Source organism: Microtus ochrogaster, chromosome 22 (assembly GCF_000317375.1).
Source record: "Microtus ochrogaster isolate Prairie Vole_2 chromosome 22, MicOch1.0, whole genome shotgun sequence".
Lineage (NCBI taxonomy): Eukaryota > Metazoa > Chordata > Mammalia > Rodentia > Cricetidae > Microtus > Microtus ochrogaster.
In genome coordinates this window covers 20213445-20233002 of record NC_022023.1, presented here as the reverse complement: position 1 = coordinate 20233002, position 19558 = coordinate 20213445, and the positions used below count along the sequence as shown (strand labels likewise).

Here is a 19558-nt window from a genome sequence, read left to right as displayed (position 1 = left end):
AGGTGTTAAGAGCACTCACTGCTCCTGTAGAGAACCTGGATTCAGCTCCCAACACCCACATAGAAGATTACAATCTTCTGTACCCCAGGTCCAGAGCTAAACACACTCTCCTGACCTCCCAAGGTAGGTACCAGGCCCACACATGGTACACACATGCACATGTGGACAAAGCATTCATCCACCTAAAGTAATAAATACAGCTACAAAACTCCTTCTTCCAGCATCCTAAAGCTATCCTGATAGCGGAGATATGGGATTTATAACTGATACATGCAACACTCAGTATGCAGTAGACAGACAAACCCGTATAAGCAGGTCCAGTCGGGTCACACATCTACTCACCTGTCATAATAGTCTCTGTGTCCCCGGTGGTCTCGGTCACTGCTATACTGCTCATATGGTCTCTTTCTGGACATGTTGTTAGGTCGGTAGCTTCCAGAACGGTGGGCATCCATATGTCTCCGGTCACCATAATGGTGATCCTTGTACCAGTGCTGCTGCTCATACTGATGGTGCCGGTCACTGCCCCAGGGCGCATTGTTACCACCGCCATAGTTGAACTTTCTTTCCCTTTGCCAGTCTCCTCGATCTGAAGGAAGAGAACTGTTTCGTAACTGCAGCACATGGCGGCATTTACTGCAGGTGGACATGTCAGGAGACAACCATTGCCTCCTCAGCCTTACGGCTAACATGAGTAATGAATGAGTCCTAACATTTTCTCTGCTGCCAACAACTTCTAAGGCAAAAGAAAATCTATCACCTCTGTCCCTGCTAAGATCTTCCAAATTATGGCTTACATGTTTCATTCTTGCTTGCCTCAATGAGCAATAGACCCTTAAAATGAGATTCACTCAAGAACCCCAAAGGAAACTTGGAAGTGATGATATTGTTTCGCTAACGCCCTCACATAGCTGAAGGTGCTTCAACCTTTTGAGAAGAGTTCTCTTGGGCCTCTGAAGACCCCTGTGACTAAAGGCTGATCCCCAAGGGGAAGGCACCACACTGAGATGGCACCTCCTAGTCTGGGATACCAGCTAATGCTTCAACAAGTTTTCAAGCACCATGCCACCTACTAGGGAAGATAACCAAAACATGAGAACAAAAATTGAAAGAAAAAAAAAGCAGATAATGGGAAACAACACAAAGAAATGGTTCTGACACTGAGGAAGTTAATAAGCAATGACTTTTAAATAACTGGAACTGGAGAGGTAGCTCAGTGGTTAAGAGCACTTGCTGCTCTTATTGAGGACCTGATTTAATTCCCAACACCCACATGGAGGCTCACAACCATCTCTAACTCCAATTCTAGGGGTTTTGTGGCCTCCTCTGACCTCTGTGGTCATCAGGCGTACACAGGATGCACAGACATACATGCAAACAAAATACTCATACACATACAACAAAAAGTAAGTAAATCCCCAAGTAACAGCAATTAATTCAATATTTTTTAGGTTAGGTCTGATTTATTATATAGCTTTGTCTGGTCTTCAACTCAGAAGTCTGCCTGCCTCTGCCTCCCCACAGGGTTGGTGTAGGTGTGCACCACCACACTTGAGAGGGAAGAAACAAAGACAAATTTTTCTTTTTAAAAAAAATTTAAAAGTTTTACAAAAAGTCCAAAGGGCACAAACACATGCACAATCTGTTGAACTGAACCCAGTTCCTCTGGAAGAGCAGCCAGTGTGCTCTTAACCCCTGAGCCATCTGGCCAGACCCAGACATAATTTTAGTGTATAAAAATTTACAGGAGATGTGGGGGCACTTCTTAAGATAATACCTTGCTATGTAGCCTCTAACACAAAATCAACTGTGTGTATGTGTGCGTATAAATGGAATTCTAGAACCAAAGTTTAAGAAAGAAATGTACTTCTTGATTATTTATAGGAAAATTGAATCAGTAAGATAAATCTTATATTAGGTTTCTATACTTTCTATATGCTTTAAGTCTTGTTCAGTATTTTTCCTTTTATTCTTCTGACTCTAAAAATAATTTTTGCATATTTTAACTAGTGAAGCAATAAACAATGATTAGCCATTGAATTCAAGCACTCTCCCCCTTCCCTACTAGTCTAAGGCAATAGTCACCACTAACCAGACTTGCACTACTCTCCCCCACCCCACTAGTCTAAGGCAATAGTTACCACTAACCAGACTTGCACTACTCTCCCTACCCCACTAGTCTAAGGCAGTAGTCACCACTAACAGACGTGCACTTTCACGTCCTTCTCTGTTCATACAAGTACTTAAGTACTTAAGGGAGGCTGTTCTTGGTTTCTCAGGAAGTCAAGCAGTTACCATACAACCAGAAATCCCATCCCCATGTACCTAGCTACAACCATTGCAAATAGGTATTCAAGCAAATGTATGAATATAAATGTTTGTATTAGTACTATTCTCAACAATAAAAAAGGAGAAACTTAGATGAGTGAAAAAAGTATATCCATTGAGTAAAATACTATCCTCCCATAAAAAGAAATTAAGTATTGATTCACACTAGAATTAGGATGGACTTTCAAAACCTTTTGCTAAGCCAGTCACAAGAGGTAGCACACTGTATATTCCCCTGACATGAAGTCTTCTGAATAAATTCATTTACAGGGCACAACACAGATAGCTAGAAAGATAGCGAGGATGGAGAACAGGAAGAGAATTTCCATCTGAGTGATAGAGAAATTTAGGAAGGGGCAGAACTATTGTGCACAACTTTGAATGTACAAATACCACTGGATGGTTCACCTACAAATGCTTTCCTGTTTGCTGTATGAATTTCACCTCAGTAAATTTAAAGATACAGACATAGGTTTTTAATACATGATTAGTGTAAAAACATAACATTATTACTGTTTGCTTCTTATTATTTCTCTCACTGACTTCTCTTTTTTTCAATTTTATTTATTTTTCTTTTACATCTATGAGTGTTTTTGCCAGGATGGATATCTGTGGGTATGCACCACATGTATGCAGTACCTACAGAGGCCAGAAGAGGGAATCAGATTCTCTAGAATTGAAGTTGCAGATAAGGTTGTGAGACACCATGTGGGTACTGGGAATTGAATGAGGTCCTCTGGAAGAGCAGTCAGTGCTCCTGCCTTGGCCTCCCAAGTGCTGATGTTACCAGCAAGTGCACAATGCTGGTCTAGCCAATACTCTGTAATGGTGGATGGTTCTGGGTACAGATGTCCTAACACTCACTCTACCATTCTCCTAATTAGTGGACATCCAAGTTCGTCTTCAATAGCACCCTACCAACTATGTGTCCTCATTCTACGGAACAATATCCACACAAGAAAGAACTGTGGCCAAAGGTCAATATATGTGTTCACTTCAAATTATTTTCTAAAAAAGACTAGATCATTTCCTATCCTTAATAACGAGTGTGCATTTTTCATTTTAATTATTGCTGATTGGAATGAATGAAAAACTTTGTTAAATCTCTGCCTTAACACTTCCTGAATGGCAAGCGTGGTCATTTTGCCATATGGGTGGTGTTACTTTTCTGTATGAATTTCCTAATCCTTAATCTATATCTTTAAAAACAAAACAAAAAAACTACATAGTTGTATTGAGGTTTTGAGGAAAACTTTTTTTCTTTGGGGGGTGGTTCCAAGACACAGATATCTGCCTGACTCTGCCACCAGCAGGCTTGAGGAAATCCACTCAGGATTCTCCTGCTTCAGTCTCTCTAGTTCTGGGGTTACAGATTCCACCATAGTCATCTTGAGTTTGATTTCTATGTTTTTCTTTTGTTTTGCTTGTTTGGAGACAGGGTCTCTCTATTATGCATTTCTGGCTGTCCTGGAACACACTTTGTAGACCAGGCTGGCCTCAACTCAGAGATCCACCTGTCTGTCCCTCAAGTGCTGGGATGGAAGAGGTGTGCCACCTTGCCTAGCCATTTCTCCTTTTTTCTAAACAAATCTCCAAAATTTAATACAATCTACTTTCCTTCTTCTTTTATAAGGTTTGTTTCAAAAAATTAAATTTCAAGTTTTTTAAATTAACAAATAAAAATTATATACTTCTTTTGTATATGTCTTAAAATACATGTTAATTATATAATATATATACAATGGCTAACTGAGTTAACACATGATTTTGTGTCACGAGCGGCAGGTAACTAATATTCCTTGGGGTACATGTGCCACATTTTCTTTTTCCACTCACTACTGATGGACACTTAAGCTGATTCCATGTGCTACTCTTGTGAAAAAGTATTTGGCATTAATAAACCGTGAGATCTGATACCTTTGATACACTTAAGTTGTAGGTCATATGAGAGTTCTTTATTTAATGCTATTGAGAACCCTACTTGTGTTTTCTATAATGGCTGTGATAAAGGCTGCCTTTTTCTCCACATCCTTATCCACGCTGTGTTTCTTTGATAAGAGTGTGGCCCATACTGCTAAGTGCTTTTCTATATACCTGTTGGCCATTTATACACCTTTATTAAGACAAACCTGAGACTAACAGGTCTCTGAAATAAAGGACTTATTGAGGTTCAGATGCCTATCTAAGGGTCAAAGGACAGGTCACAGGTTAAAGTCCCTGAGCCACCAGTAGCGTGACTCTAGCAGCTGGGAAAATGTCCACTGGACCTAAGGCTACTTATAGTGAAATCTGAGGACATTAAATCGTATTTTTTTAAACAAACCTACGTTGTTTACTGAAAAAGACTCAGGTCAATACAGATGGCAGCATCTTGTATACATTAGTCCATAAACAAAGTCTCTGATACATCCTGGTCTGGTTGATTCCACAGCGAAATGCAGTGTGGCCCCATGGGCCATCTTCAGTACTCAGCACAGAATGGGTGCAGTCCTCTCGACTGACTTAATCTTCTTCTATCAAGGCCCGCCCTGTCTGGTCTATACATTAATTTAGGGCATCTCGGAGTTCATCACCATCTTTTGAGAAATGTCTATTTAGATCTATCCGTCCCCCATTTCTTAACCAGTCCTTCTAATTTTACATACTAGCCCTTTATCAGATGTACAGTTTGTGAATATTCTCTCATTAATAAAGGTTGCTTCTTCACTGTCCACTGCTTATTTTTTCTATCTGGTTATCTCTTTGTCACCAACTCAATATTAGCAGTTTAAATGCCCACCTTATACACCTATGCAAGCCTGTAGGACATTTTCTTAATTAGTGATCATTCTTGTACATAGAATATACGTTTTTCTATGAGTCTGCCCATTATCTTTATTTTTAAAAAGGCTTATTTATTTATTTATTTATTATGATGTATACAGTGTTCTGCCTGTATTGCCTGCATGCCAGAAGAGGGCACCAGCCCTCATTACAGAAGGTTGTGAGCCACCTTGTGGTTGCTGGGAATTTAACTCAGGAACTCTGGAAGAGCAGTCAGTGCTCTTAACCTCCGAGCCATCTCTCCAGCCCCACCCATTACCTTTTAAAGTACCTGTGATCCCCTTAACTTAGAGCTGACCCTTAATCTTCTAGATCTTTACTTCGTATTTTATAAAATACCAAGAAGAGACAAGAAGGTCTTAGGGAAAGTACAAAGGTCCTTGGAAAATGAAATGATTGGGGGTTTGGACACCTCTGTAAAAGTTATCTAACGGCCTACCTGCATTACTAAAGTGTCTCTTGTTGGGGTGACTGTAGTTATCTCTTGGATGTCCATGCATCTGTGGGCCATGGGAGGCAGGCAAATGAGGCTTCTGAGGATGAAGGTTGTGTGAGGTATGGGACTGAGACATCAGAGAGTCCCGGCTGGAACCAGAGGCCTCTGGTCGAAATGGTTTCTTACCACCAAGCGTATCATCTTTCTTCTTTTGTTCCTGGCAGAGTAAAAAAGAAAAAAGGAAAAAGAAAGAAAGAAAAGAAAAGCTTAGGACGCCGGCTTAGCTCCTGAGAGCAGAATAAAGATGCCCTCCTAAACAGTTCCATCTAGTTCCTCTCTTCTGAGTTGTCATTTAGTAACGTCTTACCAAAACTGCTTGTCAACTCTGCTGAGCTCCACAGCTCCAACAGCCTGACAGGGGGCTGCCCGGCTGTTAGATTACCACAGAAAACAAGCCCCTTTTACCTCTGCTAACAAGCCCCCGTATAAAAAAAGAAAAAAAAAAATACTTGCCAGGTGTTCCTGTACATAGCCTATTCAAGTGGCCAGGAAGTTGGCACTTTCAGAGGACTTTCTTGGCTACAAAAAGCCATGACTGCTAAGCTCTCAAGGCTTACTAGAGTTAAGAACTGCCAGCTGTCAAATGGAAAGAGACCGTACACTAAAGTCCTCAAGCCAGACACCTGACCCTCCAGCTATACCATTCCTTCACCCAAGTAAAATTCTCAAAATAAGTTTTCAAGTGTAAAGTGGTTTAAAAGCTAATCATGAAGAAAATGACTATTAAATAACTTAAATAACTTGGTCCATATCTAAGGCTTTTTGTCTATAAAGAACAGAAAACCAATATTAATTTGTTCTGTTCTTTGTTCATTTAGCACATTATGAAAATATCTTCCCCTACGTGATGTTAAATACTACCATATTTCATTTACTGCTTGACTGTACTCTTCAGTAAGAATACATGACCATAATCCTCCCACTACTATTGGACTACAGTCATTCCCATTATAAACATGCTTAAACCTTTGATTATTGCCTTAAATTAAACAATTAGATGTAGAAGCATGATCTATTCTTTGACAAATTTTGAAGAATTATTGTGCTGGTTTATTTTATGTCAGCTTGACATAAGCTAAAGTCTTCTGAGAGGAAACTCAATAGATAAAAGCCTCCACAAGACAAACCTGTAGGACATTTTCTTAATTAATCATAAATGTGGAAAGGCCCCCGGCCACGGTGAGTGGGTCTGTCCTTGAGCTGGTAGTTCTGGGTTCTATAAGAAAACAGGCTGAGCAAGCCAGTAAGCAGCACCCCTCCATGGCCTCTGCATCTGCATCAGCTCCTGTCCTGATTTCCTTTGATGATGAACAATGATGATGAAAAATAAGCCAAATAAACCCTCTCCTCCCCAAGACTGTTTTGTGCATGGTGCTTCATCACAGCACTGGTAACCCTAAACCAAGACAGCTACCCTATAGGAAGACGATAACTCACTCCCCACACTTGGATATTGATTCATTTGTCACTCAGCTTCATGAGCTTCTGTGGAGCCCTCCACCACTATGAGTAGATCCTCAACTCAACTTCCCAACTATTTTATTCTTCTCAGGAGTCTTTCACGGATTTCTATGATGACTAGGGGCCAGTGAGATAGCTCAGTGGGTAAAGGCACTCATCACTAAGCCTAACAATCTGAGTTTGATTCCTGAGATACACATTATGGAATGATAGAAAACCACAGACTCCCGCAGGTTGTTCTTGAACATCATGGGGAAAGAGCTGGCTCTTGCACTCCTGTGCTTGTGCTCTCTCTTGCTTTCTCTCTCTGTCTCTCTGTCTCTCTCTCTTTCTCTCTCTCTCTCTCACACACATACAAAAATAAATAAATATATAAATATAAAATTTTATTATGTTTAGAATTTCACTAATACACAATTACTATATTAATACTATTACCACTACATTATATTCTTCAAAATAGCATTACATTATGAACTACTAGAGGGTATAATTCCCAGGTCAATAATGCATTAAGTTCACATTAGAAATTCTTCTAAGTGCCCATGCTATTCCTGGCATGACTATAGACACTTCGGAAATAGCAGTAGTGTTCATGAACCTGACACACTAGTAAGACACAATTGCTCCTCAGTGTCTGATCTGGATATGGAGCACGTGGCTAATTAGTAGACCTAAAGGAAGGCCTGTCTGCAGGAGAACTGACTACAGCAGAAGCCAAGTCACCTTTATGCCCATCTCCCCACTCAAATTAAAGAGCAACAATCTCTGGGCACTGCAAGTGTCTACTCCTTTAAGTAAGCAATTTGGACTCTTCTATGTAAGAAACTGGTTGGATACCACATACGTGACCGTTTAAGAATAGGAATAGATTTCCCGCCTAGGATCCTGGGACTTAGGACTAGCCACATTACAAACTACACAAATAAATGAAGAAGAAAGGGTCTAGAAAATAAGTGCTGCAGGTCATGAGATAACAGGGTAACAAATTCATGTCAGGACTTTAAAACACTACTTGGCTCTAATGTACTGGCTATTATACCTAATAAATAACAGTCTTACTGTCTGGCAACTCATGGAGAATTTTAAGAACAGCTAGTAAAATGAAAAATCACATTGCATGAAATTATATTTGGATCACAGACAACACACTCTGTGACCTGTTTGGGCTGTACTGAAACCACATAAAACACAGGCAAAGTGCCAGTGGACTATCTACTATCAACAATTCTTCAGATTTTTCACTACCAGCCCAGGGAAAAGCAAAAACTAAGGGAATTTTATGTGCAATTATCTTTATACACTTATATAAATTAGGACTAGATTCGTATTTTACCTCCTCTTCTTGAGATCTTTTCTTATGAGCCATCTTATATAACTTATGTAGTTTTCGTGCATCAAATTCTGTAAACTTGGAAACAAAAATCCATAGGTTCCTAAAAGAAAAATTGTACTAGTAAATTATACAATTTAAAAAGTGATTTTATTGTTGTTTTGTTTCTTCAAGACAGGATTTTTTTCTGTGGAGCCCTGGCTGTCCTGGAACTCACTCTGTAGACCAGGCTGGCCTTCCTCTGCCTCCTGAGTGCTGGGAGTAAAGGTGTGCACCCCTGCCCCAGCTACTGAATTTTACTAGGAACTGTTCTCCAGGGCCCTTCACTAAGCTGGGTGTACAAGCTCACGCTGTGATCCCAGCACACGGGAGGTTTTTCCGGTGACCTTCAGATCCTCAACTACAGAGTGAGTTTGAGACTAACCTGGGTAAATGACACTCTATCTCAAAATAAACAAATAAAACAAAACAAAAAGTCTTTGCTTTGTTTATATATCATTATGTTGTATATATGTATATCATATATATATTGTTTATATATCAGTAATATATCATTATGTGATTCTGTCAAGAGTTTGACACTGAGTCTTAAGATGGGGATTTGTCAACAGTATTAGGAACCCCGAACGTACAGTATCATCTGCAACTCTAGTTCTGTAAGCTTTCCTTTACCTGGCCCACAAACAGGACACTGCCACACACTATATCTCTGCCACCATCTCCCACACTGGAACCAACAACCAACTAGTAACCTGCGCCACTGTCATGCTTTCTGCCCAGCTGTCACTACTAAAGCCTGTCATCTCTTTTCCTTCAAAGTCTCAGGAACTCCTTGTCCTAGCAAGGTACTGTTGTATAGCACAGGAATGGCACAAACATGGGGTTTATACAGAGAGATCCTGGAAGTAGCAGTAAATCAGAAACAACGTTTCTTCTCACTTTCACGATGGCTGCACTGTTAGGACAATGACTAGGAAACGTAGTGTCAGATAGAGCCACTTAGCTCACTGAGGCCTCTTATCAAGAACAACAATCTTCTGAGCACATTCTAACCAAGCCCTAAACACACCCAATGTCCTAGCTGTCCACTTACGCCTCTGCTGAAGCTCTGACTATGCTCATTAAGAGTTTCCACTTAGCTTGTCTACAGTCACAGTTCAAGGTAGACAGCCTCCCTGACCACCCTTCTGCAGGCATTCTTTTTTGATTTTTAATTTCTATTTATGATTTTATGTTTATGGGTGTTTGGTCTGAGTGTGTCTCTGTGTACTATGTGCATGCCTGGGCTGAGGAGGCTAGAAGAGGGTCTGGAGTTATTAATGACTGTGGACCGCTATGTGCATGCAGGGTCCTCTGGAAGAAGAGCAGGTACTCTTACTGATGAGCCATCTTTCCAGCCCTGTAAGGCATTTTCTTACACAACTTCTAAAACTGTTTCCATACCTTTGGATGGATAGTTTCTATGGAGGTCATAGCGTGTGCTGCCTTTGAACTTTAAACAACCAAGGACTTTTCAATGAACTACTGCTGGTGATGGGCATTTAAATGGCAACAAACCCAAATGCACAGGAGGCAGCCTAAGATGACCGTCTGCTATCCTCTGCCCTGGTGAGACCAAAGCCAGATTATGCTCCATAAAGGGAAAAAATGCAAACCGTTTTAAGAGGAAAGAAATGATTTTTCAAAAACTCTGTCTTGTATGTCAGGGGTGTGTGCCATGCTATCATTAGCATCATGACTGAGGTCTGAAAACCTACTTTTCACTTCAAAACTGATCTACTAAAGTAGACCACAGTGATACATTAACCATAAAGTACATGGACTCAAAGTAAATACAGTTTATGGAAATAAACATTAGCCTTTCAAAATTCCCTCTAATACTGGGACCTGAAGCCAGGGCTTTGTACATGCTAGGCCCTTATTCAGTCACAAAGCTACATCCCCAGTCCCGTCCCCCCATTTTTTTTCCTGTTTTATCTATCTATCTATCTATCTATCTATCTATCTATCTATCTATCTATCTATCTATCTATCTATCTGTCTGGCGGGGGAGGGGGAGTTTGAGACAGGGATTCTCTGTGTCCTGGCTGTCCTGGAACTCACTCTGTAGACCAAACTATCCTCGAACTCACAGATTCACCTGCCTCTGCCTCCTGAGTGTTAGGATTAAAGGCGTGGACCACTATTGCCTAGCTTCCTTTTTCCTTTTTATTAAGACAGAGTCTCACTAGGTTGGCCAGTCTGGCCCTGAACTCAATCTATAGCCCATGAAGGTCTTGATATTTGACCCTCCTGTTTCATCATCCTGAGTAGCTCAAATACAAAACCATGTAGCTATCTTGACTATTGTTACTGTTGCTTTAGAGAGTTGTCATCTTTTCAAAATATCTAAACAGAATACACGTTGAGTGTCTCTATTTTGAAAATCCCAAGACTGATGTCTCAAGAAGTTACACTCTTAACCTTATATGATGGGTCACAGTCAAAATGCATTGTAAAAGCATACCTGTACGCTCTGTAGATTAAGTGTATATAAAATAAAAGTGATTTTGTATAAGGTTTGATTTCCACTCCCAAGACATGTCATTAATTATATTTATGAGTAGTTCAAAATCTAAAATATTTCTAAGCATCTCTGATAAGGGCCACTTAACTTGTTTATAAATTAATACATATAAAATATATATACACACATATATATGTATATATGTGTATATATGTGTGTATATACGTATATATATATACATATATATATAAATATATAAAATGTCTTAATCTAAAGTACTACTAGGAGTTTTTTAACTTAAAAATTTCCACCTCCTCCCATTTCCCTCCCCATACTAGGAGTTTTTTAACTAAAGGAGATGAAAATGGAGAATCTACGCTCATGTGCTTTTAACTTTTCTTTCACTTCATGTGTTATTACCTCTACTGGCTAGTTTTTATGTCAGCTATGGAAAGGAGAACATCAGTTGAGAAAAGGTCCTCACCAGATTGATTGCCTGTGGGCAAGCCTATCACATATTTTTTAAATCATTTATTTATTTATTCTTGTTTTATGTGCACTGGTGTTTTTGCCTGCACGTACATCTATGTGAGGGTGTCAGGCAGCCTGGAACTGGAGTTACAGACAGCTGTGAGCTACAATGTGGGTGCAGGGAATTAAACCCGGGTCTCTTAGGCAACGAGCCATCTCTCCAGCCCCCATCCATTTTCTTGATAGATGATTGACATATGAGAGGGCCCAGCCCACTGTAAGAAGTGCCACTCCTGGGCCAGTGGTCCTGGGTTCTTTAAGAAAGCAGGTTGAGCAAGCCATGAGGAGCAAGCCAGTAAGCAGCACTCCTCCATTGGCTCTGCTTCAGTTCAGGTCTCCAGGATTCTGCCCTGACTTCCCTCAGCAATACAATGTGACCTGAGAGCCATAAGCTGAAATAAACTCCTCCTCAGGTTACCTGTGGTCATGGTGTTATATCACAGTAATAGAAACAGTAACTAAGACAGTACAGAACCAACCAATTTTTTATAATAGATATAATAATATATAACTACTAACCTGAAATGAATAAAGCATTATTCTAGTTCCTATGTCTTATGGGTTTAAAGCAAATATACTGAGAATAATCCAGAAAGACGATGATTATCATCATCATCACTGTCATCTTCTTCCTCTTATAAATTAAATTAATGGCACAATCTTGCCACATCAGAGGGCTGGTCTTGAGAAAATGACAAAATGGCTTACTTCATGAAAAAGAAGTTGAAGCCTACAGTTATGCTGTCAACAGTTAAATTTTGTTGCCAAAAGCTTTATTAGGTGACTATGCTGCCAATTTAAAAAAACCAAAAAAACAGAGCACACCCACATATTGTCAAATGAAACTGGGGAGATTCAAGGCCAGGGTGGGTTACCTCCTCCACAGTTTGATGTGCTCCTGGTCTGAATAAGCTTTAAGGCACTCGGCTATGCGGTCTCCAATCTTCAGCAGGCAGTTCCTGGTGTGCTCCAGCTGTTCTTGCACATTGAGTCCCTTGTCAGGTTTGTCCAACTGCTTCAGTGCCTTCTTCACAGGCCTCATCCTCTCTTTACACTGGAACAGGCCAACATAGTAAATGAACCATTGCAAGAAAGAGTTCATTATCATGTCCACACACAATCTTCGAGATTGAAGAAAACACACCCCGCCGTCATGCTACATGTCACTATAGGAGTGGGTAACACCAGTGAAATGGGACAAGTGCAGATTCGTAGAAACTCTGAGGAACAAGTGCCGTCACCATATTTGGGATTATGTGAGGACCTTTGATACCTGACTTAGCCTCTCTGTTGTTTCCTCATCTGCAAGAGGGCTGTGGCCACTAAGAAGATCAAATGTAAAACAGTATTATAGGCTTAACCTGAAAACCATGATCATCATAATGAAAAAGCAAAAACAAAACCACGATATCAGGTCATTTCCTCAGCTAGAAACTCATGGGCATATTTCAGTGTTTAACTTCAATTTTTAAGATGTAATAAAAAAAGACACTACAAATTGGGAAATACTTACAAATGACTGTAAAAATAACAAAAAAGCATAAGTGATTCTGCAGAAAACATAGATTACCATGGAGCTCCAGCTAGCCTGAAGGTGCTATGTAGCCAAAATTGGCCTTGGGTTTGTACTCTTCCTGCCTCTGCTTCCACAGCAGTGCAGTTACAAACATGCCAACATACTTAGCCACAGATGTGGCTGATATGAGCCAATTTCACAGAAAAGGAAAACCGGTACCACAGAAGCAGCAGACATTAGTTTGTTTATATGCAACAGACTAAGGAAGAACAGGAAAATGATGAATTTGTTCATTTATCCAATTCATTCATTTATTGATATCTTTCTAGTACCTAAGTGAACTTCATATAAAACATAATGCTCACAGAAAATAAAAGAAATTAAGAATTAAGAAAACTGACTTAACTACAAAGAAAAACTATGCATATGCTAGGATGGTTTAGTGTACACACAGAAAGGTCAAAAGACCTCACATAACTAGGTCAATCCCTCTTCTGTCAGCCTAGGACAGTATTTTCACATTTCAATGAAGACAGCTTCTCCTTTAGACCAAAGGAGGTGCTGAAGTGAGCTGTGACGCAAAGAACAGAGTTGGGGAGCACATAACAGAGTCCTTCCCTGAGGACAAACTGCATGTCCTGGGTCAGTTCTCAGCTCCACGGCATGGAAGCAGGTATGGTCCAGAACTTCATAACTCCAAATGTTAGCCAAGGTCCTTCTCCTCGCCAGCTGGCAGTCTCAACCCACCACTCTAGCCACAGCAGCCACCATCCATGCTCCTGCCACCCTGGCATATTTGCACCCCCCCACCACTACCACCACCACTTCTCCCTCTTATCTTCTACTCTGCTTTCGGAGCCCAAATCAAACATCAATTCTTAGACCTTCCAGACGAGGTCAGATTCCCTTCTTACTAGACCTCCACAGTAGCCACTTTCTCCTCTCTACCTTATCATAAGAGTACCAGCATGATCCAGGGAGTTATCATCTACCCTAATATTGTTCAACTTAGTCACTGATACTAGTTTCTCTATAAACAACAAACCAGAGAAGAATAGGCAAATTCTTCTTCGAGATGGGATCTCTAAATGCTCTGCTTCCAATTCAGCACACTTCTATTTCCCAAATGCCTTTGAGAACCCCTCTAAATTCTGCAGGTTCCTGTACAGGTGTGGAACATATAAACTCATGTGGGTCCACATATACTCATAAAAACAAGAATGTAAGATATCCTACTATTCTGGTTCAAAATACAGTATGCAAACATAATAAGCAATACACAAGTTTACACAATGTTCCACATCTGTGGATGCACCTGTGGAGGGCAGAGCACAGCACTGGGCCCAAGCATCAGCCCCCTCTATTTCACGACTTACAATGCTGAAGGTTTCCTGGTCCAGGTCATCATCTTCATCCTCCCCAATGGGAATAGGTTCACTTCCTGCTGTAATGTGGACAGGACCCTGAGATCGCTTTGATTTACACGAAGACTTGGCATCACCACCTTTAACCTTTCAAAAGAGTTACAAAGAGACCTTGTCATTTATATAATTTTGAAATCTGGGTAGACTTTTTATTTGGCTTTGTTTTATTTGGTGGTGGAGGTGGTGTTCCTATGAATATAGGTATGTATGAGTGTGCATGAGTTTATATATACCGCACTTGTGAATGAATCTGCAGAGGCCATAAGAGGGTACTTGAGTTACCAGATCCCCAGGAACTTGAGTTACAAAGACATTGTGAACTATTGTGTGGGTGCAGAGAACTGAACCTGGTCATCTGCAAGAGCAAAAAGCTCTTAACGACTAAGGATTTCTCCAGCCCTATAATTCAAACTTCTCACCTATGGTGCATTGCTAGATCAAGTAAATAAGAAGACCTCAACTTACACAAACCTACAAGATTAATAGCTGACTTATAATTCTCCCCATTTCTGTCTCTAAAGGTACTGAATTACAGCTTCAAGTTTATCAATATAATTTACAAGAATGTCATGAAGAGACTAAGAATCGACAGAGAACTCCCCCAGAGTATCATGCTGCAGCTTTTACTAACAGCTAATCTTTGATCTAGGAATCTGTATCAAATGCATAACCATGCAAGGCTGCAAGTCAAGAATAGGCATGGAAACCAAAATTAGGAAATTTTTTTTTAATTTATTTATTATGTATACAACATTCTGTCTGTGTGTATGCCTGCAGGCCAGAAGAGGGCACGAGACCCCATTACAGATGGTTGTGAGCCACCATGTGGTTGCTGGGAATTGAACTCAGGACCTTTGGAAGAGCAGGCAATGCTCTTAACCTCTGAGCCATCTCTCCAGCCCCAGGAAATTTTTTAAAACATAAAATATTTAGAATACACTGTATCTAATTATATGATATAGATAAAATACAAGGTTTTTGTTTTTGTTTTTAAAGCACATGGGGTCCCTGGAGAAATAGCTCAGCAGTTAGAATGCTTGCTCTTACAGGATTCTGGTTTGGTTCCCAGCACCTACATGGAGGCTCACAAACGTCTGTAATTCCAGTTCCAGGGATCTGAGACCTCTGTAGCTCCTGCCTGCTTGTGGTTGACATACATACATGCATGCATAAACACAAATATTCTTAAAATAAAAATTAGTGAGTTCAAGACCAGTCAGGTCTACAGGGTGAGTTCCAGGACAGTCAAAATGACACAGAAAAACCCTGTCTCGAAAAACTAACCAACCAACTGACTAAATACATAAGTAAATAGTTTGAGATCCAGGAAGTGTGGTGTTGCATCAGCTTTACAGCAGTGGCTATGAGAAGAGAAAAGGGGAAGTGTCTGCAGTGCTTGTAATGTGTTCATAAGATGCAAAATGCATTACAGTAGGGGAGAAATGCCACTTAAACTAAACATGAAACAATGTGAATCTGCCAAGTGGTAGCATACGCCTTTAATCTCGACAGAGAAATAAGAGGCAGGAGGATCTCTGTGAGTTCCAGACAGCCCGAGTTATATAGTCAAACCCTGTCTCAAAAAGAAAACAATCGGGCTGGAGAGATGGCTCAGAGGTTAAGAGCACTGACTGCTCTTCCTGAGGTCCTGAGTTCAACTCCCAGCAACCACATGGTGGCTCGCAGCCATCTATAATGAGATATGGTGCCCTCTTCTGGCCAGCAGGCGTACATGGAGGCAGAATGTTGTGCACATAATAAATAAATAAAAATCTTTAAAAAAAAAAAAAGAAAAGAAAACAATCAACAACAAAACAAGCCAAAAAAAAAAAAAAACAAAAACAGAATAAATCACTATTCTGAGACAGATGCAAAAGAATTTATCACAGTATAGATTCTCTTTATTCCAAAGACTTACAATTATTTTCTATTTAAGTGGATGCGCCTTCCTGAATTCATGTGTATTACATGTGTGCAATGTCCACAAAGGCCAAAATAGGGCAAAAGATCCCCAGGAACTGAAGGACAAATGGTTATGAGGACTGGTAACTAAACCCAGGTCTCAACCACTGAACCAGAACCAGCATCCATAGTATAATATCTAACATTAAAAACTGCAAAGTAATTTCAGTATGAAACTTAAATGGCTTCCACTACATTAGCGTCAAATAGAATTTACCTTATTTAAAATAACCTTAACACCTGTTCTTCAGTGGTAAGGTAGTTTGCAATATACTACTGTGTGGAGAGAAGAGGTTACCCAACGGTCTGAGCTGGGATATATATATATATATATATATATATATATATATATATATATATATATATTTGTTGTGGCTTGTTTTTTTCGAGACCAGGTTTCTCTGTCTGTAGCCCTGGCTGTCCTCACAAAGATCTGCTCTGTCTCTGCCTCCAGAGTGCTGGGATTAAACTAGCCACCACTACACAGCCAGTATTTTTATATTTATACTCATATTCTGAGGGGAAATTTAAGGAAGTCCCAAGAAGTTAAGATGTCAAGGGCTGGAGATGTGACCCCTGGATTACAAACACTGGCTGCTCTTCTTGAGGACCTGAGTTCCAGTCCTAGACCCTCATGGCAGCTCACAACCACTTGTAACTCCAGTTCCAGAGGATCCAATGCCTTCTTTTGACTTCTTCAGGCACCAGGCACACATGTGGTACACAGACATACAAGCAAGCAAAACATCCATACACATCAAATTTAAAAATTAAAACTAAAAAAATAAGTCTTTAATAGATGGCAGAATTATAGCTGTGACTTGCTTGGAGCAATGGATAATAGCTGATTACAAACATCTCTACATTTCAACAAGTATATCAATTCTATAGTCTGTAAAGAACTTCACAAATCTCCCAACATGAAGGCTTTTAAGCCAAGTCTACTCTAGTGGCTGTTGATGACATGTGGTATTTTGTTTGAATCTTGAACTTTTCAAATCATCTTGATTGTGTGTAGATTGTATTATTCTGGCATTATAATCTAAGAACCTGTACCTCATATTCTCACTTGTCCTGTCTCATTCCAAATACCCCTCCCCAAATAGGCAATGACAAATCAAACAAAGGCCTTCTACATTAGAAAAGCAAGTCTGCATAATACCTCTTGCTTTCCTGTAAGGAGGGTGAAGGTATTACTTGCACAGCCCCAACCTTCCTTGCTGGATATACTCAAAGACTTTTACCTCATATCATATCAGGGCTTGTACCTCATGTTATTTCAAACCTAAATAGAATTTCCAATACGAGTGTGTTGGATACCTTCTCTTTCTTGTCCTTGGACTTCTTTCTTTCTTTGTCTCCTTCCCTGTCCTTCCGAGAACTCACTGGTTTCTCTTTGTTCTCCTTGTTCTCTTTCTTCTTCTGCTTTTTTTTCATTGGACTTTTTTCTAAGCCATCATCCTAGAAAACAGAAAGCCATGAACTTTTTCAATTTTCTGCTTCTTAGTTTGTTTCTAGAGGAAGCAGCACTGCTCAGTGGCACATCACTGAACTGAAAATAGATCATTTTCTTCAGCCAGAGCCTACCCGCACTCACTTGCAGAAGCCTGAATCCACTAGACTTGTATAGGCAGACAGCGTTACATCTTCTGACCTAATTCTCAAAGCTAGTCTTTTTTTTTTTAAAGATTTATTTATTGTGTATACAACATTCTGCCTCCATGTATGCCCACATGCCAGAAGAAGGCGCCAGATCTCATTACAGATGGTTGTGAGCCACCATGTGGTTGCTGGAAATTGAACTCATGACCTCTGGAAGAGCAGCTAATGCTCTTAACCACTGAGCCATCTCTCCAGCCCTCAAAGCTAGTCTTTAAGGCACTGAATGAATGGTGTTTAGCTCAAGAGAAAAGCATTTGCCAGGTGTGTATGAGGCCGAGTTAGGTCCTTACCAACACCCCTCCCCTAAAACAACAGCATTATTGTCCCCACTTCACAAAGAGAAGAAAATGGGGACCAACATTACACGAGCCCTCTTCAGCTGGTGGCTGACGAGGATAATTGTACCTGAACTTGAAAACATGCATTCAAAGCTATATCCACTGGGAGCCCTCCTGGAGCCATCATCAAAGAATTACATTAGAACTAGAGAATAAAACTCCACAGAATTGTCACTCACTGAACAACACTGTAATTCCACTTTTTTCAGACTACATTACAAACTGGCAAGCTAATGGCTAAGCCCAACCGAGAGAATCTCCAATTAACTGAAATGCACTCTGCAAAGTCTTAAGTCCCCTGATTAACCAGTCTCTACCAATCTCTTTCCTTCTAGAAAACTAACTGCCACGTATCATGGTTTGTATCACTTACTTCAGTTACGTAGGAATTTGTGGTTGCTTATTTAACATGAGTCACTATGTATGTGCTTGTTTGAATGAGAACTGCCAACACAGGCGTCTGTATTTGAATGTGTCGTCACCAGGAGTGGAACCTCTGATAGGAACAGAAGGATCAGGAGGTGTGACCTTGCTGGAAAAAGTGTGCCACTGGGGGTGGCTTTGAAGTTCCAAAAGCCCATACCAGGCCAAGGTATGTATCAGGATGTAGCTCACAGTCACTTTTCTAGCACCATGCCTATACCTATGGCCATGCCATGATGATGATGATGATGGACTAAGCCTCTGAAACTGTAAGCCAGCCCCAAATTAAATGCTTTCTTTTGCATGAGTTGCCTTAGTCATGGTGTCTTTTCACATCAATAGATGTTATTAAGACACAACTATATTCCTCTGACAGGTTAGGTGAAGATAAACATATTCTATGATATTTTATCTGTTCAGTATGTAAACAAATGCATCACATGACTTCATAGAGCCCCATACCTTCACTTCTCCCTCTTCAGATGGGTTGTCTGAGTGTCGAGGAGACGACAGCTCAAGCCCATGCTCATCCTTCTGCCTGGGGGCTTTGTTTTCCTTCTTTACTCGAGGCTTCCGCTTCTTGAGTTTGGTCTAGAAAGTAAAAAGATACTTAAACTACAAATCACCCCAACCCAACAGCATGACCTACCTTGCCTCTCTAGAACTTCATATATCACAATTATATTCTCACCATACTATCTACATAGTGGCACTATGTGTGACAAATGGAAGTACAGTCATTTTATTCACGTAAG

General features: G+C 40.2%; 1 protein-coding gene across 6 annotated transcripts in view; it reads right to left on the bottom strand.

Moving 5' to 3' along the window:
• The window catches only part of Chd2 (chromodomain helicase DNA binding protein 2), a 131569-nt gene that overhangs the window by 7602 nt on the left and 104409 nt on the right, over nucleotides 1-19558 (bottom strand). For all 6 annotated transcript variants that reach the window (XM_005357759.3, XM_013350226.2, XM_026784344.1 and 3 more), the window contains 7 exons: nucleotides 19266-19394; nucleotides 17701-17841; nucleotides 14371-14505; nucleotides 12354-12532; nucleotides 8445-8544; nucleotides 5591-5804; nucleotides 343-589 (listed from right to left, as the gene is read on the bottom strand). In XM_005357759.3, coding sequence (XP_005357816.1) covers nucleotides 343-589; nucleotides 5591-5804; nucleotides 8445-8544; nucleotides 12354-12532; nucleotides 14371-14505; nucleotides 17701-17841; nucleotides 19266-19394 — 1145 coding nt within the window. The remainder of the gene's footprint in view (nucleotides 1-342; nucleotides 590-5590; nucleotides 5805-8444; nucleotides 8545-12353; nucleotides 12533-14370; nucleotides 14506-17700; nucleotides 17842-19265; nucleotides 19395-19558) is intronic.